General features: G+C 36.3%; 1 protein-coding gene across 4 annotated transcripts in view; it reads right to left on the bottom strand.

Moving 5' to 3' along the window:
- The window catches only part of MYOF (myoferlin), a 62,252-nt gene extending 38,956 nt beyond the window's left edge, over window positions 1–23,296 (bottom strand). Inside the window, exons 1-13 of one of the 4 annotated variants that reach the window (XM_077784640.2) lie at window positions 22,673–23,296; window positions 16,804–16,859; window positions 15,844–15,935; window positions 9,664–9,772; window positions 8,342–8,426; window positions 6,098–6,258; window positions 5,496–5,624; window positions 4,412–4,474; window positions 4,249–4,299; window positions 2,726–2,756; window positions 2,161–2,276; window positions 912–1,038; window positions 313–416 (exon numbers count right to left, since the gene is read on the bottom strand). In XM_077784640.2, the coding sequence (XP_077640766.1) occupies window positions 313–416; window positions 912–1,038; window positions 2,161–2,276; window positions 2,726–2,756; window positions 4,249–4,299; window positions 4,412–4,474; window positions 5,496–5,624; window positions 6,098–6,258; window positions 8,342–8,426; window positions 9,664–9,772; window positions 15,844–15,935; window positions 16,804–16,859; window positions 22,673–22,760 (1,212 nt within the window). In that variant the 5' untranslated portion in view covers window positions 22,761–23,296. The other 3 variants (XM_085583644.1, XM_085583643.1, XM_085583645.1) reach the window with 3 other exon arrangements.
- Window positions 23,297–23,659: the final 363 nt, after the last annotated feature.

The raw sequence follows: 23,659 nt of genomic DNA, 5'->3' as shown, positions 1-23,659 counted from the left end.
TAAATGTACAAATGCAGTTAATCTGTTCAGAAAGATCTGTATCACCAATTACTAAAAGCAAGCAGGAACAATTGGTAGGCAAGGAATCTGGCATACATCAGTTCTAGCCTTTAGTCATACATTCCTTTCATTAGTCATCAGTTTTACACCCTTTCTATTGCACCTTGAAGTTTGTCATGTTACAAAGTGAACTTTCTTTTTTCATTTTTTTATTTCCATAGTTCCAGTAAACTTAAAAATCCAAGTTGGTTTATGAAATCTATTCTCAGGACTACAATTAGAATACAAAGGTACAGATGTTTACTAAATTACCTTTTTCCCAGCAAAAGAAACTTCTACAAATGGATCTACCAGGTTTTTCTTGTCTGCTTCTCCTCCAAATATTTCCTTGACTGTTTGTGCAAAAGCATCATCCACTGGAGAGGTGTCAAAGATTAGATTAAGGTAGTTTTATTATTGTTGTTATTATTATTATTACTACTATTACTACTACCACAACTACTACTATTACCACTACTACTACTACTACTATTCCTAAATAATAAATTGCTCATTGCAATCTACCAAAATCAACTAGCTCACAGATCTAGGAAGGGTGAAGTCTAACCCGATAAACAAAATTCAAAATGTTGCAGGTAAAAACTGAGAATTTTTACTTAGGAGCAATTTTAAGAATATAGATTTTTTTAAACATCATAAGTGCTGATGTGCTCCTGAATTTAAAGGTATCATTGTATTTGAGAAACATTATACATGTATTTGAAGACATTGCTATTTGGCATACATATAGGTGAGAAAATATGCTAGTAAGGGATAAAAAGTCACCCATATTCTGTTCTGAACAGCTAACAGAAATAACTATTTCTAACAGTATTCACACACCAACGGACAAGTAGGGAGAAGGTACATACTTTGTGGAATGTCCTCAGCTCTGTAGATTTTGAGAAGGAAAGTGACCCATCGAAGTGCAATCCCAGCAGGTAATAGAAGATTGCTCTCCACATCATCACTTTCATTATCTCTCTCCCTTTTTTCAACCTGTTGGGGGATGCAGTTGTAGACAAAAAAGACAAGGCAAAATACAGAATTAGAATTAAGGTGATTAGCTAAACTGTTGATTAGCTAAAGACTGTTGTCAGTTTCATGATGAAGAATGAGACTGTATCAAATTATCAAGCCACAGAAATTTAATTCTAGCTAAACTATTTTATTTTTAGTTTTATCTCTAAAGTACTAAATTGAAGAAGCCCATTATAATCACATTTTCAAAATCATCATCATCATCAGACAATGATGATTTCAGCACATACACAATGCCAACTTCATGCAAATTTCATACTCATCTAATGAGTAGTAATGAGCATTTTCTACAATTAGAAAAGGCTTACAAGTCTCATTGCTTCCTCATTTCAAAATAAACACACCACAAATAACTAAACTCTCCTTGTGATTTTAAGAATCATGAGGCTAGCAGAGAGGAACAGTTAGTATGAAACTAAAAGGCAATCTCCCATGGTTCTGGGGACCACATTATATTTTAACTAAGGAGAACAGTATGCAAAAATAACAGACAGGAAGAAAAGCAAAACTACAGGCAATGGTCTGGTAAGAAAAGCATTACAAGAAAAAATCACCTGTTTTCACCTTGACAGAACAGCAGACAGTGAAGGATTGGATTGTTTCAACTACCTGCTGCTTTCATCTGCATCAAATTACTTGTGTCTATTATTGAGGGGTCTAATCTTCACCAGGAAAAATTTGGTGGTACTCTGGTTTATCTATGGGCTTGTCTATGTTTTGTAGTAGTGGAGACATTCCTGACTTATTCCTGGAGCTGGTATCAGTGTTACTCTGCCTGCTTAGCTATGCTAAGGAGAGTTACATATGAGCTGGGATGCAAAACCAGGCTAACACTGGTTCATCTCTACTCCCAGTACGTGAAGCAGCATCCACAAATGGTAGAGGTTGCTTAACTGAGCAAAATAACAAAACAAGCTTTGAGTTAGCCACTTAGTACAGGATGAAACCACTAGTAAATTCTTTCTGACTTATAAACACTGCTCATAGAGCAAATTACACAGTATTAAAACATTATTGGGGGCATGCAAATAAGTATCCATGGGATAGAGAGGGGAAGAAAAACATTTAAATTAAACTTACTGGTGGCTCATCTCCAGTTCCCAGGACAAACATGCTGACTTTCATATAGCCTTTGGCTCCTGAATTTGTATCTTCAGGATCACTCAGCAAAAGCCATTTTCTCATGACTGCATGGCCTGAAATAAAACAAACACCACCTGGTGTTACTGGCCTCAGTAATGTCCATTACAAAATGGCAGACATCATATAAGCAGTGAGCTATTTCAAAAGTATGCTTTATAGTAAATTACCATAATTATTTAACAAACTAATCCTGTCCTAGACAGGTCTCAATAGTGACATCCAAAACAAGAAATCTGGTGTTAAACCATTTTGGTATACTAATTCATGGACAGATTTATCAAATATTTTTGCATTGTTTTTCAAATTTTAGGTCTGTAATAAAAAAGGAGCCTGTTGTGAATTCACTGAAAAGAGTCATATATTGTTGGATTTTTGAAGTTAATACTTAAAGCCACAAACTTAAATAACTTTACATTAAGTTTCTTCTTTTACTTGAGAAATTTAAGGAAATATTTCAACTTGTAGTTTCAAGGAAAGAAGTTCTGAAGTAACCATTACTTACCAGGCTCATCATAAACATAGCCAATGTCAATCTGAAATAAAGATCAAAGGCATTACCTCTGAAGAAATATCAAAACAGAAAAATGGTTGAACAACACCCCCCATTTTTTCATGGGCAGTACTACATTTTTCTCTTGTCACAAACAGAAAGCAGTTTACATAGAATATTACTAGGAGGAAAAAGAGAAAATGCCTTACATTGAAAAATGAGGGATTTCAAAGGGATAGAGCAGCCAAGAAGAAAATGCAAGAAAAGATTATTAGAACTAACACATGTAATTATTTTCTTCCCCTCTTGGATCCCCAGCTTTTTCATTTACCAGAGACACAAGATGGGGCTGGCTTACTGCTTTTTGAATTCCCTAAGCTCATTCATTCTTTTATGTTCAGACAGGCTTTTCAGAACACTTTTGTTCCTTCTTCCTGCTCAACATTTCATCCTTCAATTCCAGATGTGAAATCTGTTTTTTAAAAAATGAATAATTTCCTTTTATTTATTAAGAATTATGACCATTTCTTTCCTCAGTGTGTCAAATCTGGGCAAGATTGCCTCATTCATTGAATCAGATTTTAAACAAGTTCAGGAATGTACGTATGTTTGTTTATGGCAGTTGGGGCCAGTATTCCTTGCAGGTGAAGTCTGAAAGGGTGATTTTCTAGACAGAATTACCCTTGTGGTTTCCTGTTGGAATGTGTGCCTGCAGGAACAGAAAGTAGCTGAGTGACGTGCTGTCACCTGCTTAGTGAATAATCAGTCTTCCACACAGCAATACACCACTGACTGAATCACTAGAAATCACAAAGAAAATAAGCAGTGAGAAGCAAAAAGCAATCAGCTTTGTGGCAGAAAGTGTTTAATTTAGAAAAGAGCACTCTTCCCCCTTTCCATATTTTTGTAAAAAGCTGGTCTAGAGACCTACTGGATTTATGCAGTACCAAATAAGCAAGCAGAAAAGACAGCCAGTACTGATACTGGAAGTGTTGTGACAGTGGATCCCAACCACATTACAATTGCCATGGTAATTCTTGTCTGCTTCCCAGAGTTGACCAGAAAAAATCCAAATAAAGACATCTCACTAATAAAATCAGCACCACATAAACTACTTTAACTAAATGAGTTTTCCACCATTGTTTTTACTTAACTTGTGACCAAAGGAAGACTTCTCCACAACATTTGAGAATGTGTATCTTTATGTATTCTGCCTATTAGCTACCTAATAAAATTATCTCTTCAAACTCTACCTCATACCAAATAATCACCTGACCACTAAAGAAGTTACCTGGATGCAAATTAGAGAACTTGGTATATAAGGCATATACATTTTTTCAACAATGCTCTTCTACTCAAATACAAAAACCTGCTTACTAGTGCTTTGAGCAAATGGTCTCTAGCTTGAGAAACAAGACATCATCATGACCCCATGAAAAAGAAGTATAAATTAAAACATTTAAACATTTAAAACTTAAAGCTTTTCTCCTATTTGATTTAATTTAGTCCAGATATGGAGCTTTCTAAATACCCACCTTAAATTCACCCATTAGACAGTCTGCTCGTAGAGAGTGCGAATCATACACCTAAAAAGACAGAGGAGCATGAAACAGGAATGTTCCTAAACAACCTGGTGAAATGGCCAGAGGATGCTACAGGAATCCAACAGCCTTGTGATTATGCACTGGTTTTTCTCACCCGAATGCTAATGGTTTCATCAAGCAGCTCTAAAGGGGTCATGTGGACATTGTAGAAAAATATCTGTCAAGGTAGAAACAAACAAAAAACCTGTCTTATAAACACATAATTACTTGAGCATAAAATGCAAAAGCATTATTTTAAGAGGCACGTGAAGCATGCCTGATACAGTACTTTTGTACTGTATCAGGCATGTTGTAGCTGTCAAAGAGGCCTTGTTTAGGGTTAGTGGTGAAAGTGATCCCTATTCCAGTTTTAGACTACTATGGATACTGACACTGCCGAGGAATTCTTACAATATAAGGTGCAACCGCCTTTCTGCCCTCCCTGTTTTTTCCATGGCTTCAGAAATCTTCACTGCTACCTACAGCTTAGTTCAAGTTTCAAATTTTTATAAATTCCTTGGACTTGCCTATCTGCGTTAAACATGCTTGCCATGCAATTCCAAAATCTTCTGAATTTTTCACACATGCCCAGATAATGAGTTATCCTCAGCATTTTCTCTATTACACTTCAGTTTTGCAACATTAGTCTTTCAGATGGATCGTTCTAGTGTCCCTTAGGTGGCTTTGAATTCTCTCCTGTATTTCAGTGTGTTTGATGCACAGAGCCCCTGTTTAGACAGAGAAATCTAGTTGCGTTTTTACAAATCATGGGTAGCAAGGCAGTGACATTTCCAGACTCTGTGGCAGTCTATGGCATTGCACTGAGCACTTGTCTGCACACACCACAGAGGTCTACAATGATTTCTAAATTTTTCTGTGATTTTTATAACCTGAACACAACTATTCAAAGTGATTCTGTCACATGGCCAACTGCACCAGAGAAAACATTCTGTAAGTCTCATATGAAGTTTGACTTCCTTCTAGTTAGTTTTATCTGCTATGACTGTTGGTGACAGAGATGTGTTTAGTGATGTGAATACATAAAGAAAGGGACTGGGAATGGCATAATGCATGTTAGCCATAATTATCCATAAATATTAGTAAATTCTTATTAATTGATCATAATGAAAGCTGTATTAACTACTTCTCAACGTTTGATAGCCTCAACACTTCAGCTAGAGTGTTCTTACACCACTTACTTCATCAAAAAATGGGTTATTTCCCCTTTTGATTCTTGTCCGGTGTGTCTGACCACAAATATGAACTTTGACAACTGGTTTTATGTTATTTCCAGGCAACTGACGACCTTCAATAATTCTAACACGAATCTGAAAAAAAAATCAAATATTTGTACCAATTAATTCTCTATATTATCTGTGATCCTGATCACAACAATTCCTTATTTTGCCTCCAAAAATGTTAGCCAACATCTGAAGTAGCTGACAGATAGGAATTAGACTTTGCAAGCCTAAGTATGATGGTTAGAGATAATTATTTTGCTGGAGTTTTTTCACTTGCCTTTACCATTTATTTTTAGAGCTTCTACAGTAGTTTGAAATTTGTACAGCTGTAAAGTAAATAAGGTTCATCCCTATTTCAGTCAGAACTGTACAAAATCAGACATCTCAGTAACAGGAACATTTGAGGAATAATTTTGAAATACTGGCTTTGAAATGAAGAGGCTAATTATTTCTGTGGTGCATTAGATAAGCTGACATTAAATTATGCTCAGGCTGTGTAAAAGGAGGAGTGTTACACTCAGCAGAAAAAGGGAACATGTAATATTTAGTAAATCTAGTACCTGAAAATCTTGTGGTTTGTTAGAGAGGATTCTCCGTGTTTTCTTTCCCCTGGTGATGCGTTTAGCTAGCTGGGCTTCCTTTGTGCCACTTGGAACTGTTGGTGTGATACCACCAACTGGACCATCCAACCCATCCTCATAATCTCCATCTTCTTCTCCATCTCATACAGGAAAAAAATCAGTGCAATTAATAAATAAATAGCAGAACTTGCTGTTGAAGTTACAGGAGTAAGAGTCTGATATCCAAGAGTTCCACTAAAATTCTATTATTAGCTCACATCAACAATGTTTTTGCCAAATACATTCTTTCAACTCCTTTTGAAAGCTAGTCATTTTAGCCTACTTAAGAACAGCTTATATCCTAGCCAAACTAGATTAGTTTCTCTTCTGGATGCAGAGTGTCCAATACAATTCCCATACATTTTTTTAATCAATTAATTCAAGCAAAGCAGAGCTGTAATCAGTCTCCAACTAGTTCATAATTCATCACAAGGGATTCATTTTATTCCAGCTGAATAAACATTGCTGTTGAATGGATCTTGCTGTTTCCCATCAGCAAGACTACGCTATAGCACAACACTGGTTTTTAGTTCAGAACCTTGCATGCACAAATACATTTAGGGTTTGCCATCCAAAATAAAACTGAATCCTTCTCCACAACATTTAAGTGTGGCATAAGTTTTTCAGTAAGGCTCTTTGACAGTTCTGAAATCAGCATACCTCTGTGGAAGACAGTTCTACAACCACATGACATGGTAATACTGAATCATACTCTGAGATTCCAGTATTGCAAAATAGGATCCATAAATACCTAGACCACAAAAGTGGTCACTTCCTTGTGCTTCCAGCTCTTCTTAACTGGACAGTGACTATGGTAAAATTTAGAGGGAGAATGAGCTGTATCTCTGGTGGTTGGCATTAACAGAATGTATTCTAACTTCATAAATTACAAGCTGATGATCACTTTGTATAAATAAGTCCGTCATGGTCATTGTAAGAGATGTATAAAACCAGAGAGACTGACATACTATAGGCAGAAGACCCCCAACACATCTGTAACAGCTCTCAAAATGCATTTGCCTGCATGGATCCATGCAGCTAACTGATTACATATCCTAGTACTTAATTTTTAATTCCTGAAATTGAGCTGTAGCTCTCTCTGGGAAAGTGATTTCATTTCATGGGAAATAGGTATTTACCATAACTAACTAAAGTGTGTTTGATAATTCACACTGAAATAATTTTCATGCAGCTTCTGGGTGCTAGTTAAAAAAAACTGCCATTTTTTTATTTTATCTGTATGTTATAATTGAAAAAAAAAAGTGATCAAATAATCTCATAAAAGTGAGTTTGCATTTTTAGCCTTCAAGTGCACATTTCTGTAAAATTATTTTGAAATGCAGTAATTTAACACTCAACTTTTGTGTTTATATTACTTATCCTTTCACACTCCAAGAACACCTCTGAGAGAAGTTAGTATAATCAAAATTCCTCTCCAGAAGACTTCTGATTTCAATTTTTTCCTTCTTATGTTACTATCTATCACCAAATAATGGTCAAACTGATTTACTTCTCCTCAAACACAAAACATTTATTAAACTTCCTTCTTTCTTCACAAACACAGCCTTGATATTAGGCTTATTATTTTCCAATCAACTGCAAAACTTATTATTTCCAAGTTCTTTTAAGAGTCTGGAAAACTGGATCTCAAAAATACTCTCAGCCAAAGCCTGGTTAATATGATATACAGAGCAACTAAAGAATATTCCCCACTAATCATAGTATTTCATTGCCTAGTCAAATATCAACCTAATATAAAACAGTGTCTTCCAAAACTTAATTGTTCTACAAGGGAAAAGAAGTTTAATTAATCAAGAAAATTTTTTCACCAAGCTCCCTGACATTGAAAATAATAGATGGAACGTCTCTGCTTTTTGCTTAGCCCTAGAATTGCAGCAGATAATTGTTGCTTCCTTGAGCATTCAAAAATCCTTCTTTCCTAAACAGAAGTAATTTTGAAAAGTTTTTAAACAAACAGAGAAAATTATGCTAAAATCTGTTTTATGTCAGGAAATGCCAATTTTTTTCTTAGCTTCTGAATCATCCTTAATTTCTTTGAAATAACTATCTGGCAGTCTTGACATGTTTGCTTCTAGTGAAAGTGCTGCTGAATCACCCTCTTGCCTTACCTTAAACAGCTCCTAGAGCTTTTAAAAAAAATGTTCTGAGAAAAGGATGAAATACCTTCCTGTGCACTGGTCCCTCCCGGATCAGTTGGATTTGCAGGTCCAGCTGGTGGCTCATATCCTACTACCAAATCAATTGTTGCCTATAGAGAAAATGTTTTTTATGCAGCCTACAGTATTCACAACAGTTGATTTAAAGCAGCAAGTTGTTCTAACACTGTGCATGAACAGTTAACTATTCATGAGCACAACAGTTTTGTAATGTTTCAGCTATTAGTAAATTAATAAACTGTTATTAAGATATAAATATATATAAAAAAGAAAGATTACACAATTTTCAGCTAATGGACTAGGTTCTGAAATACTATCTAAGAAATAACATCTAAATAATATCTAAGAAATTGAGTTGCTGTGTTTATATTTAGAAAGATCTGTCACAATACAGGCATGTAAAATGTTCTACAAATGTTAGTTTTAGTTCCACAATATTCATGGCTGACGAGCTGACATCCTAAATTTGGAGACAGAAAAACAAAGGCAGTAGAAAAACAACACTATCTCATCAACAACTTAACAAGTCTGAACCATAAGTAAAATTTCCTATCTGGCTTCTCTAATTGCTTGTTCATATCTCCATCCTGGAAGAAAAACAATACATCATTTTCCACTCTAATTATAGAATTGTCTTTTTGGTGCTTGACTGTGCTTTTGGATTATTGAACAAACCATTATTATTACTTGTTGCCAGAGTAACATGAGGAGTCAGCAAAAAAAGCCCAACCCTGTGACCAACTAATCATGATATTAAACTGCAGCTGCTGAGAGACTGAAATTGTGCTTAGAGTCTTTCATGACTGAGTGTACTAGAATGCAGCATGAAGTGCCTTAAAAGCTACACTGCACAAACACAGTAAGGTCCCAGGTTCCAAAACCTACTTAATTAATAACTAAGTGAATAACCATTTAAATCTTTACATGTGCTTAATCAAGTTAAGCAAGTTCTTGTGTAACTTTCTGAAGGGAGCTGGCAGTGAACATGTACATGATCATGTGCTTTCCAGAGTCAGTGCAATGACACAGGGAGCTGTTACAAAGCATATGGCAAAAAGGTGCATGTGGGAACTCCATCTGGTACTTGGAAAATGCACTTTTCAACATCAGGCTGATTTCCATGCATACTCTGTGATCCATAATATTTATTACACATATATACAAATACATAATATATACAGAGAAAACAAAATCATATAGACTTTATTATCTCTGGTTATAAATTTCCTCTGTCTGGAGCTTTTGCTAGACATTTCCAAGAATTAAACTGATATTGCTGTAGCATTTTGATCAAGAATACAGTAAAAGGAGAAAATGCAAGTCACTCACTCCAGTTTCTTGTCCCCTGTCATTCAGTAGAGGTATGAGCTTGAAGGGAAAAGATCTGCTTTGGTTACCTACAAGATCTTTAAGTGCTACGGATGCACTGCCAATTAATCTGAAATTAAATAAAAATCATTATTAGAATGCAAATATATACATCAAACAGAGGTTCCCATTTTTCTTCTGCTACCATCTGTTAGTCAACCAAGTAACTCCAGCCATGACTTGAAAACTCAAAGTACAACAAAAGACCATTGCAAATGCCATGTAATGACTGCATACTGCTAAGTTTTAATTTCTGTTTAATTACACTCAAATGTGTTGGTGGCAGCCACAGCTTTAACCTAAAAGAGGTTAAAAATGAAATTATTTTTCATGTATTTTTGAAAATAATCCTGTGTGTATAACTATCAATAGCAATGTCACTCATTTCCACCACTGAATTCTCACTGGTAAACTAAAGAATATAAAAATTTCCTTCCCTACAGTTTTGCAAACTCTCAGGTGAGAAGTAGTGAACATAAACTAAGTATAACAGCTGTTGTACTGTACTGAAAGAGACACAAAACCAGACAAATCTATCTCTTCGTAATGAAAACAATGATACAGAACAAATGCAATCAATGTGCTTACAAAAGAATCACAAAATCAATCTTCTTGCTCATATTCTGCATTTTGGAACAGGTTCATCTTCTCCCTTCTAAATTCTCAGACTGTTTCTAAGGGTTCTAGAGCAGCCTGCCAAAGGAAGGTTTCAGAGGGACTGGACATGTGATAGACTCTTCTGAGCTACTTCTGCCTACTTTGGGACTGCATCTGTCACTCCCACCCTGTCCCAGAAAGATGAAAATTGCATGTACTTTTAGCCCAAGAGACTACTTTTAGGCAAAATTTCTTAGTGTGGTACTGGTCTCATGACACGTGGCACTGTATTTCATTCCCATGCTGTGTAGTAGCAGTTTACTCCCATACTGGAGTGGATTACTGGAATAACTGTGATTTTTTTTTCCGTGAAAAAGCCAAGATAATTTTAGCCTGTAAATATTTCAAAGATCATGTGTCATAAATAAAATACCAGCTTTGCTGCCAAAGCGGAAAAAAGACCTGTACACAAAGAACCTGAGGTCCCCTGAAGTTACAGAGCTTATTCATGGAGCAGCTAAGGGTGCAAGGGTATCTTTTCACATGGAGCAAGAGCATTATTATAGCTACTTTTCCATACTGTGTTACGAGAACATAAATTAATTTTTTGCAAAGTACATTAGGATACCTAAGTATGAAACATCAATTTCCTTCAAATATACCTTACAGGTATTACACATCACAACTTCTGTTCAGCTGCAGAAACTTATATATTTTGAGGTGCCATAGAAGGGAAAAAAAGAAGAACAAAATATCTTCCTATGCACATTTGTAGAAAATTTATATAGACTTGACCTTTTGATTTGATATAAGCTTACTGAGTTTACTGGAGCTTATGAAGTGACTTCAAAACAATTCAAAAGCCACCCAAAGTAATCTCAAATCAGCAGGATGAATATTTCAGCAACCACACCCTCCTATCTGGTGACATTAACTCAAGAATTGCCATTCACCTGTAGTGCTTCTCAAATTTTCCACTGTACATTTCCATTTCTACATCCTCGTCTGCCCTGTACAAATGATAACTGCACACATTTGAATGAACAGTAACCATTTTTTAAAACAGTGATCACCTTCAGCAGATTGAAGAGGGAACCAGTTACACAGATTTCTGGTTTGCAACCAGCTGCCTCTATAGATCGCTTCTCTATCTACCTGCCTTCATTTCCCCCTCCTTCAGCAGGTTGGGTGACAACAGTCTCCAGTCTTTTCTACTCTAGCAAGACTGAGAAATTTAATATTCAATCTATAAACTCTCTTAGTCCACTTCTAGACTCTGGCCAAATTTTAAGATTTTGGACACTATTCTGCCTTTCCAAAAGTTGTCCTGCTCACTGGTTTTGGGATGTTTCACCCCTCCCTTATCATAAGCAAAGAACTGATGAGGTTGGAAGGAATCACTCATGATCATATAGTCCAGTGCCTCTGCTCAAAGTTAGTCAGCTAGAATAGGTTACCCATGACTATGTCCAGTCTGGTTTTGATCATACAGCTACTCAACCACTGAAGTAATACATTCCAAAGTAACAAGGAATGCCACAAAGTCATCCTCAGGTCTCATCTTTGTCACTTTGTACAAGTCTTAGAGAAAGCCTTTTTTCTGACATGCTTCTCTCAGGTCTCTAATCTTTGCACTAAGTCAGCTATGTCAGATCTCAGGAGCTGTTGGGAGATCATGTCCATCACCAGTTCATTGATGTTCAGTGCTGTGCTGCATGGTCTGCTCCTATACTTCCCTCTGACAGGTAACTAGACCCCAGTTCTCTGCATGGCTACTGTGAAATTGCTGGGTTCCTCTGTTACCTTCAGGCAGGATTGTATGTGACCTCCATCTGAAGCCATGACTTACAAGATGACAAGGAATCCTTTCCTTCCAGCACAGCTGAAAATACTTTCTATCACCTGCACATCATCAGAGGACACTGTTCTTTACTGGACCTATTCCAGCTTTCTCTCTCTTGCCTGAGAAGATCAGCATTTGCCCATTTAATTCCAGGTCACACTAGTCTCTTGACACCATCAAGTGTGACAGCTTCTGCTACTGGAATAGCTTAATGCATCCTCTGACCTTCCGTTAATCAGCTGTTTTAGTAGAAAACAAATTAGTACTGTTTCTTAAATTTTTTTGGGCTATTCCTAAGACTTCCACAGGTATAATGCCCAATCAGTCTGGTCTCTTAAACTTTTCCAGCTTTGCAGGAGTAAAGCAAATACCCTGTTCTGCAAGCAGTTTAAACATTCTGGTCTACCACTGGAGAAAACACCAAAACTAAATGCAAAATCCCTAATCAGAAGCTGATTTTGAACCTTACCAGGCCTTCAACAGCTTCCCCACACTGATAAAAGAAAAACACCTAGTTTATAAGCATGAAATCAATGAACTACTGAAGCACTGCATTTGTGCCAAAGCTAATTAATCCGTTAGTGCTGTGGTTAGCACTTCCTGTTAGCTCCCTAAATAACCAAGTGAAGTGAAACTTCACACCCATGTCTAGATCAAGAAGTGCTTACTCACAGTACCAACCATTTTATTATTCCTCTTGGTTTGAAGGTAGCAATATATAGTAAATTCTTTAGCCTATCATGTCCTCTAGCTGCTTGCATGCTACTTCTACTGAAAGCCCCAAGGTTTAAATTACTGAAGAGTCAAGCATTTAAATTCTCTTCATCTATTTTTAATGGTATATTTTGGCAGAGGTTTATATTTATTTTTCTCATCAGCAACTTGATTCTATGCTATTGCAGTTACAACTAATAAACTCAACCTTTCTTTCTCAGTGTATATATTTCATTATAGAGTATGCTACAAGACCCAACACCCACCTTCTGCTATTCTGCTATGTTTAAATATTTTTATTGAGAAAAACCCCTATTTTATCTTTACTAATTTGATAATACTCTTTGCAAGAACAAACTTTTAAAAAGAAACAAAACATGGATACTGTTTTGAACAAGGAAGAAAAGCCCAAAACTGAGTCTTAAGCTGTCTAGATCTTCCATACAGTGGATGCAAGGCAATCCTGAAACTATGTACAGTCCCACTGATGTGGAAAAGAATCCACTCAAAAGGGTACAGCTGTAGGAGGATTTAAACAATCTGGAAATTATTTAATTTAGTAATGATTAAATAATTTGCTGCACTGCTCATTTGTAGTGGCATTTTTTTGTTAGAAGAAAGGGTGTGCCCAATCTGTTTTTCCTGTCTCACTAGGTTACTAACTACACAAAGAACATGAGGAAACACATAATCCCAGCTCGTTCTCTTAACTTCACAGGGACAACTGACATTACTGTGAGGTTTTTGGGACTTTTTAACTGCAGAAAGATTTGTGTTCAGAGAATTTGAAATCCTTCTTCTAACGGTATTAGATGTAATAGATAACAGATGTGCTCTCTTTCCAAACATCTTTATGCCAGAAAATCTAAGCATGAATCACATGAGTCCTCTGCTTTATTCCTATGATGTTCTGTCTCTATACAGTGGTTTGCTTTATTTATCTTTTCCAATTATTGTGCCTTTTCTCCATGAAGAGCGCTCATTAACCTATCTACAAAAGTTTAGTGATCCTGTAAATGAAGCAGTAAATTTCCTCTTTTGGAAAACAAAGGAATGGAAAAATATCCAAATGCTCTTTCAGGCTTAATTTACAGAAACATGCCAAAGCAATGAGTTCAGTGCCTTGGCACAGTGCAAAAGCAGAATAACATCCACTGTACTCCTCCTCCAGCATGTTTAAAAACAGACTGGATGAACAGTTATATCAGCTTTTAGAAACAGGAACAAATTATGTTTTATATAGCAATCTTCTAGTCTGTTGCTCTATAGGTTCTGTAGTCATCTCTTGGGCATAGCAACAGATCAGGTGTCTGCATCTAGTCAGGACTAAGAGTGCATGGACCAGCAGAGCGTGTGCTGGCCAGGAGCTTTGTGAGTGAGCAGCCAGAGAGGGAGGCTGGCCTGAGAAACACGGGGCTCTGCTTCTGGCCTATAGACAGACAGTAGCAGAACATTGAGCAAAAGTTGTCATTACTTTGAATGTAACAACAGAATCCCCGCTGCACATTTTCCTCCAGAAGAAAGAAAATAGAGCCAAGGACGTGGTGTAGGTTCTTCTCATTCCTCGATCTCAGGCAACAGAGGCCCCTAGACATGCTCTTTACATTTGAAAACTAAATAAAAATTAAATCTAGATTTTAAAATAAAATATATAAAACCATGAATCTCTAAAGGAAAGACTGTTGGTTTAAACTCAAATCCCACTTAGCTTAGATACCTAATACACCTCCCAAGTTAATGGGTCTACTTGTGAATGTCAGAAGCAAACACTGGGTTTCTTAAACTGTCATTAGAATAGCTTTCTATAGCAAGGACCTTAGACAGGCACTGTGCTCCACCTTTTCAATCCTGAACTAGCAGACAAACCATGGGAGTGTTACTTGCACATTCTTCCACTGAGCACTCTTGGAAATGCTGCAGCACTTCAAAAAAGTAGCAAATCTATGATATGGTGGTCCTAAGTCTCTCCCAACTCAGGATCAGTAACTCTACAGAAATACAGGTTATACGTACATGCAATTGGTAGGTGAGAAACTTATTCCACATTCCCTCCTTTCACCTAAATGTGAATGTTCATAAATATCAAATCTCTTCTGTTGTTACAGTGCTTTGTGTCCTTAAAAGAACTGCAAGATGCTGTTTCCTATTACCATGTTAAAATCAGAATGCCTGCTCATATGTTTCTCACTTCTTACCCCCTTATCCTGTTTCTCTGCCAATATCCCTTCCAAACACATCACATGTTGCAAATATGAGGATGTTATTGAGGATTTGTTTTCAAAGAGAATCACTTTGAAGGTGTTACTCTGTCTTTGATGTCAACAACTTTCTGTGCATAAACCCAAGCAAAACAAACAGGCATTTGCACAAGCTGGGGGTTAAGAGTTACAAATATGAGTCTAGATGATATTTAAAGCTTAACTTTGAACACATGTACAGAGTGAAACATTTTAGGTGCTTCAGATAATCACTTTCCTTTATTTTCTGATGAATTTTAAAGTGCATTACAAAATTCTGTCTACTGATAAGCTTTCCTATCTCAAGTCAAGTTTCGAGATCTCCCTAAAGTCAGAGGCATGCAATATATTCCTGCCTAACTGACCAGCAGGAATCTCAAGAATGAGAGACCTGAGGGCACTGTCTTGACTCACAGTGATTTTATGACAGAGCTGTTAGAGTATTGTGAAAACCAGAATCCACATGTTGGGAGGAGGCAGAGAGTAGTAAAGAAAAGCTAACAACGGAATTGGGCTCCTATGAGTAAACATGAATGTTTGCCTAAGACACGTGAAATCTGCCATGAAATAAAAAGAAAAGATGACATGATCATACTTCCTTTCAGAATAGCAACATAGATTATTTGGCATTGACAGAAAAGAGCACAGCAAACATCAGTTATCAGTTCCATTTTCCCCCGTACTTCTGTATTGCAAGTTGTGTTAAATACTGGGGTGGGATGGGTAAGGAGAGGGAAAGAAGGAACATACTTGTTTTGTCCAATTGTTTCAAAATCCTTCACAATAATTGTTAGGGAAGATGAATTATCCAGAGCAATTCCTTTCAAGTCAAATTCAACAATCTGAGGAAGAAAAAAAAAATAGACCAAACCCAAATGATAATGACAAGTTATGCAAAAATTAACAGCAGAGTAGCGGATACAACAAAATTATTTAGAAATAAATTTTGCATTTAGTGAGAGACCAAATCCAGCTTACATTTGCAAAAGTAAAGTAAAAAATGCTCATAGTATGTATTTGATTTGCTAATTGCTAGCAACAATAGCACAATTAAATTGTTTAATAGTGAATGATCATTTCTTTTACATTTCCACTTCCTCACACATATTGTCTTGTCATTCATAATATCTGATATTAATCCACTCCAATATTGGCTGAACTCAGTTGCTATTGAATTTAAACCAACAGTTGTGTGCGCCACTTCTTTATATTTCTAATTACAAAATGTAAGAAAAATCTTTAACTTTCATTTATCATGAAATTAATTTATTGTGAAAAAACACTGCCAAGAAAACATTTTCCCCAAGAAAAATATTCCTGAAGATGCAACATAAGACTAGGCCTACAAATAAACCATGAGGACTTTCAATATATAATTTCTTTTAATTCTGTATGTTTTTTCCTAGAGCATAATAAATTGTCCCTTTATGTTCCCATGGCTGAGTATCATTTTCATTGAAAGAAAGTGGGAACAAAACCAGGCCACAAACTCATCAGTTATCCATCTAGTTTTACATTAACACATTGCTAATAAATTATAATACATGGTGCAAGATGAATCCATTCACCTGCATTTGCTAACACCTTGAAAGAACACATGAACACATAGTACTAGATCCCCTTTCCAATCATGCTCAGCTGTGGAAACTGACTTAACAACTTTACAAGCCTTGTCTTGTAAAATGTCCAAGGATTCTTTTTTTAAATTACCTCATTCCAAACAGGATTGAGTTCATTTTCAATCTTCTTTGTTTTCTTTTTCTCATCTGCAAATACAAACAAAGCGTGATTATTTGTTTTTGCTAAAGCACTACAAAAATCAAATATTTTTTCCTTTCACCTTTCTAAAAAAGGCTTGAACTTTAAACTAAATATTCCAATTATTTTTACCTCTTCCAGAAGTTGTAGGTTTTACAAGAAGTCCCCTGGGCAATTTTAATAGTTGAGGATTTTTAATGTTTTGTTTAAGCCTAGCTAGTTGTATTTCCAAAAAGCAAAATAAATATTTAGGTTTCACAACCTTTTATGACCCTTAGTTTCACCTTCAATAGTGTTGAAAAAGACTTGGAGATATCAAACCAAATGGTAACCTCTAAGTGATAGCAGTAAAGCACTACTTTTGAAAGTAGCAGAGAAAATGTGTTAACCTATTTACCATATTTGAATTACAATATATTTTTAAATGTTTAGCTCTGGAATAAAATCACATTGAAAAAAAATCTTATGAAATATGCTTACAGTGTCAGCACTGTCTGGTTTAAATGAGCAAGTATTAGAAGAAATACACATGCATGTAAGAGGAAATGCAATCCTTCCTGAAAAAATGATTTCCAGAGGTTATGTAGATATGACTTCACTGAACTTACTGTAGCCTAAAAATTACAAAAAATGCAAATTTTCCATACTTCATGGTAAAATTTGCACTTGTGGAAGCTAAAAATCATGAGAATGTGGGTTGTGGTGCAAATTGAACATAGCTTGGCATTATTTTTCCTGTTCAGTTACAATATCTAGCTCCAATGGAGGACAAGTCTTTTGACACTCAGAAGCACAAAAGAGCACAAACACACAGCTCTTTAAACAGAGATTGCATATATTAGTGATAACAAACAAGCATATTTAAGTACAGGGTGTAGAGCAGCTGCTGATCTCCAAAGTGCTCAGCCATCACAAGAAGTCCAAGCTTTAGACACACTCAACATCTTTAAAAACTCCAGTAAAGATAATTGCATTTTTGGCATTTGAAGTTAGGACTGCACTTAGCATGGGCAGCAAGTGTAAAGATATGCCAAATGGGCAAGTTCGTATACCCATTAGTCAGGCTTGCTGGCTGTGGTGGCTCTTTTTATTGGATGAGAGTGGGATGTACTGAAAAAATCAGCCCATGCTGCAAATTACAAGAACTGACTCCCATTTATGTAACAGGAATTGTCTACAATTCATACAGGATATTGACTCACATTTTAGGACAAAGGAAAGAGCTTTCATAACATGCCATACTGTGGCCTGACATTTTGCAGAACAAAGCACTAATTACCAAGCTAGTGAGAGAAATTCAACTTTATGCTATCTAATAGGAGACAAAGCATTTTCAAAATTAGGTATCCCAGAATATCTGGGGTTGGCACTGATACTCCAAGTCCCTCTAGAAGATGGGAGATGAAAAGATGTTTACACTGCCAGTGAAAAAAAGAAGCGCTACAGCTGTTTGTAAAGAGGATAGTAAATTACAGACCTGATTCTGATGGAACTAATTGATAAAATCCATTAGTTAAAAGCAATGGATAAGTGATCCCTGCCTAAGCTAAAATGTAACTCTAAGGTGAGTCCAGCTTGAACAACAGTCAGAACAACTCTTGACAAGGTGACAAATTTTCCACTCTGAATTATCTACTTTCACAAAAGAAAGATTTATGTTTTCACAAATATGCATATTCTAATTTACACTGAGGAAAAAAACCTTTTGCTGTTATGCATCTGTGTGAAAGCTGGATGAAAAAACACTGGGAAGCACAGCTTACCTTGGGTTTTAGTTGTAATTTTAGTCAGTCAGAGTACAACATTCCCATTCCTCAAGGAAATACTTTGCATATATTCTCGTCTCTTTACTGACTTCCTCTTTATTACACTTTTATCAGTGTTTTAATGCACTAAGTAGTGGAGGTATTTGTTTTTAAGCTCTTGGCAAAGCTCTTGGCAAAGCTCTTGGCAAAGCTCTGTTCTTCAAAAACGCCTGTTGCCAAGCCGGGTGAGGTAGACTGCTCAGTTATTCCAGGAGCTCACAAAAGTTTCAGGTCCTCAGGCTGTTTTCCTCTGCTGGTAATGATTGCAGCTATAGCAACCAAGCCTAAACCACATCAGGATAAACTGTGCAATAGGGCCAGTCACCTTTTTTTGTTTAGCCCTACCATGAAATAAGAAATTATAGAGGATACAGATAAAACACTCTATACTTGTTTCTTTAAAAACTAACTACAGTTACTGTGGTACTGTAGAAGAAATCACTATTTGCTTTATCTTGATGGAGGCACCACACTACCTTATATTATAACATGCTAGCTAATATTCTCAGGTGGAAATGACTGTAATAAGAATTCCTCAGTGTCCAAAAAAATTAAGATGAGCTGTTTAAACAATAACTGTTGAACACTTAAAATATCACAGTATAGCAAAACACTTAATATTTCCATCTTAATTTTTTTCTATTATAACTAGCATTTTAATCAACATGAGCACGTGGGGAATAGCAGAAGCAAACATTATCTTTTACAACAGTCCTAAATCTAAGATTTAAGGCAGTATCACATTTCAGTTAACTTAGTATTCCATAGAACTTTTGTCAAAGAAGAAATAAGATTGCAGGATGGCAGCAACTGCTGGATCAAATAGGCAGAGCTCCAAAACCCTGGAAATTAAATTTAGATAATTCAACTCTCTGCAAAACAGAAAATTTAAATCCAGTGAATAATTACACTCTAAAACTATTTCCTTTCACACACTGAAATATAAACTAAAATAGCTGCCTGTAGGCCTGCTGGAAAGCTCTTAGATTAAGCACAAATGGAATCAAGTTGGATTAATCAAATTAAATGCCATTTCACCTCAGTTTTTACTACATAAAGTGGAATGAGGCAGCCAAAACAAATGGTCAAACCACTAAATATCCTAGCATTGACTGCACATACAAGCAATTGAATCAATTTTTACACACTGAGACGAGAATTTAACAAACCATAATAATTATACTGATTTCATCATCATCACCTAATGCCAGTTTACCAAATGGCAACAGTTTTTTTTATATTAATTTGACCAATGAATTGTCTCATGTTGAGTGACAAACAGAATTCTGCAAGAACAGCACCCACTTCCAGATAGTGATATTAATTTACTCTCAGGGCGTAGTTCTCTTTGAACTGTGAGCTTTTCTTAAAGTAAATAAAAGTTCCATCCCATTGGGCTGGACATAAATGGGTTTAAAAAAAAAAAAGGGAAATGCTTGCACAAAACCGCTCTGCTATATCAGAACAGAAACAGCTGCTTATTTCCTCCTAATACACAGCTAATATATATCCCTGTCACAATTACATTAACTGCCTAGTCTGCAACCAGCTTAGTTTAAAAATTTTTAAAATGTATTCTATTCATAGATTAAACCATATTAACTTACATGTTTTAGCCTATAAAACATCTGCAGTCCTTTTATACTAACAGTTGCAGAATCATGAGTTCTTTCTTCCCAGCATGGCTGTAAAGGTGTGAGACTGAAAGACAATTTTCATGGGAGGCTTAAATTTGCTGAACCTGACATCAGCAAAGGCCCTGTAAATTAAAATTTGACCAAATACTGTTCTAATGAAATGCCAACTTCCACAGCAATTTTCTGTTAAGTGAGTGCAGTTCACTAAGACTTCACCAAGAATACTCCAGAGTCAAACAAGAACATGCATTGGCCATGGCCATAGTCCTGCAAAATGCTTAAGTTTTTCCCAGTCTAGAACATGCAGTCCCAAATGTGTTTTTTATGTCCCCCAAGATTTACACTGGGTAGGGACTAAAGCTTAAGATTAATGCCCTTTGACATATTCTTCCCAAAATAAGACTGGTTTCCTATCTCTACACATTAACAGGGAGAGGGGGGAACAAGAAGTGTATATAAAAAAAATCTATAAACATAAACAGCTAGAAGTCAAACATATTTCAGATATGACTCTGTCCTTGTGCTTGGTAACCAGGCACTCACTTACAAATTAGATCAGAGTTGCTTAATAGCTGGTAAAAGCCTGGTATTTTCTGTCCCACTTGAATCACTCTGGACAGGAAGCACAAAATCAGACTGTTGGTATGTAGTAAAATCACATAAATAGAAGTGGCAGGATAATGAGAAATTAAATATACCACTAAAAACCTGTCACAATTATGAAGCTGACACTGGTTAAGCATGTTTGGGAACATTTAAAAATCCCAATTCTAGTACATAAAGGATAAATATAAATTCATTATTTTAATGTCTGTTGTCCAATTCCTGTGTTTGGATAACTGAAGGACTGAAAACAAATCAAGCAATGAAGAAAAAAACCCCTGTAACTTCTATTTACTAGGTAAAAGTGAACTACATTAGAGCACATAGAAGGAAGAAAAGGTTACAAGAAGGGATTAAACAGACACTAAAGCATAAAGAAGGGAAGGCATAAACCAGCTCTGGAGTCTGAAACTGCAGGAACAGAGGCCACACAGAAAGGCAAACCTGGCAGGAAAGCAAAGGGAGACAAGGAAATGGAAAGAGAAAATGGATACCTAAGAACTAGCAGAATGTGAAACAAACCAGAAAAATGACAGTTTATTCACTTTTTGCAGGGCAAGTAAAATCATATTTTAAGAATTAGGAAGTTCCAAAAGCTACTGAGACAGACTCTGCCACTTCTAACACACAGAGTGGTTAAAAAAAAAAAAAAAAACACACAAAAAAACCAAACAAACAAACAAACAAAAAAAAAACAGGAGGAAACTAAAGGAAATGGAATGATTTCACATATTTCTGATGCTGAAATAAATGTATCTGAAAACTTATTACTTTGAAATTAAGATTCTGCATGTGCAGTGCCTTGTCCTTTTTCAGCCTACAGCTGTAATGATTTCAGATTTGGTTTCTAAAGGTGACAAACTCCCGCAAGGACTTTTCACACTTTAAAATACCATTTGGATTTCAGTGCACAGTTAGGAAACCAGGTCACCAGGAGATAAGACGCCTGTTTGTCACAGTTTTGTTTGATGTATTACACGATCCAAAATTGCTTAAAGGTTTTAGCACCTTAAAGACAAATCAATACTAGAAATCAAGTTCCTCTAGTCTAGCCAAGTGAGGTAATGTTAGCAACAGGTAAAGTATACTCTAAAACATACTTAGCTTTACATATAAATGCTAATTTTATCATAGTCTTCTCCTTCTCCAATATATAACCGATAAGCAATGAAAGTGAAAAATACCATTTCCGTCCAAAATTAAATAATCTCAACAGGCAAAATTTTGATGTGCTAATCCATTGGGAGCAGGGGGGGGGGACCAAACAAAAAAGCAATATAAAAACCTCCAAACCAAACTAAAACAAAATCAAGCACCTTCAGAAATAGTACTACTGTTTTTCAATATACTACTTGTAACAACAATAAATCACTTTTTTATTGTATGTGTGTGACAGTGAGCAGTGCCTATTCAAAGTAAGCAAGACAGGAATGATTTTTCAGATGGAAAACAAGGTAATCTTCAATATTAGAATTAAAAGTTGGTTCATTTACAGAATTAGATTTGTTTTTAAAGCAACAGGTTAATCCTTTAGAAAAACTTGCAAAATGTGGATCCTGAAACAGAAGAAGAACAGCTGCTCAGAACAGACCAATGTGCTCCACCCAGTTCAAACTTCATTCAGGTAACTCCTGTCTCTAATTAAAAAGTCTCCCCCAAAATGACATCAAATGTAATTCCTGGAAAACATGATTTCCCAGATTTTCAGATACTTACAAAGGGCACTATCTTTTACAAAACTTCTTCCCTGGCTATATTTATGACAGTTTTGCTTACCTTTAAAAATAACAGAAACGATAGGATCTGGTTTCCCAAACTTGGTTTTAGGGATATTAGTAGCAGATTCCACAATCACCCGAAGCATCGTTTCCCTCTTGCCTAAATGTTGACTACTACCGAAGGAATGAAATGTTCAGTTCCACAGTCCTTAACTTCTGGACTGAACTGCTAGCAGGAAGAGGAGGCAGGGAATTACTGGTTTACAGCAAAGGAGGTCTATGGGTGGATCTATGACGGACTAGCTGCTCAAAGCTCTGGAAAAAAACAGTCCTGTAAATTGACACCAGGTTCTGTCTCGCTGCACAGAAGGAGCTCTCGCTAGTGAAATCTTGCGACAGAAAGGGCACACTGCAAAAATTCAGGTTTCTTGCCGCTGCTTCTATTCTTAAACTGCGTGATAAATCTCTTGTCAGAAACCAAGGCAAGAATAAGCATTAAGCAACATGAACATTGAGCACGACTCGAGAACTTGACCTAAACCACATCTGCCTCTCGGTATACCAAGGTATGAAATTTCACGATGGCTTGTATTTTTTCCCCCTAATTTTTTAGAATTTCATTGCCCGCAAATGCTTTTGGTTTGTCTCCGTGGCAGCCTAGTCAGAAACTGGCGATGATCCCAAGAAACAGTTTAAGTCTTCCCCCTCCTGTTGCATTCTGGAATGACACTGCAGCTTCCTCCTGGAACATCCTCGATACCGTACATTTATAGTAGAATTATTGAAATGTGTATCCACAACTAAAAATTAAAAAGCATTATGGAAATGCGTGCAAAAAAAGAAATTAAAAGTGACAAGAGTCTCTTTTTAGTTTGGAGGCCTATGACTGTTTTGTCATTCCGGTAACACTTACGTGAGAAGCACGAGAGCTCCGAGCTCCCCCGCGCTCAGAATTATTCTCAGCTGTGAGCAGAAGTAAAAACCCGAGAGGTTCGGGCTGCCACTGCCACGCGTGTCCCCAAGGAGAGAGGAGACGGGAAGCCAG

This window comes from Lonchura striata, chromosome 6 (assembly GCF_050655825.1).
Source record: "Lonchura striata isolate lonStrDom1 chromosome 6, ASM5065582v1, whole genome shotgun sequence".
Lineage (NCBI taxonomy): Eukaryota > Metazoa > Chordata > Aves > Passeriformes > Estrildidae > Lonchura > Lonchura striata.
This window is presented reverse-complemented; position numbering and strand designations above follow the sequence as displayed.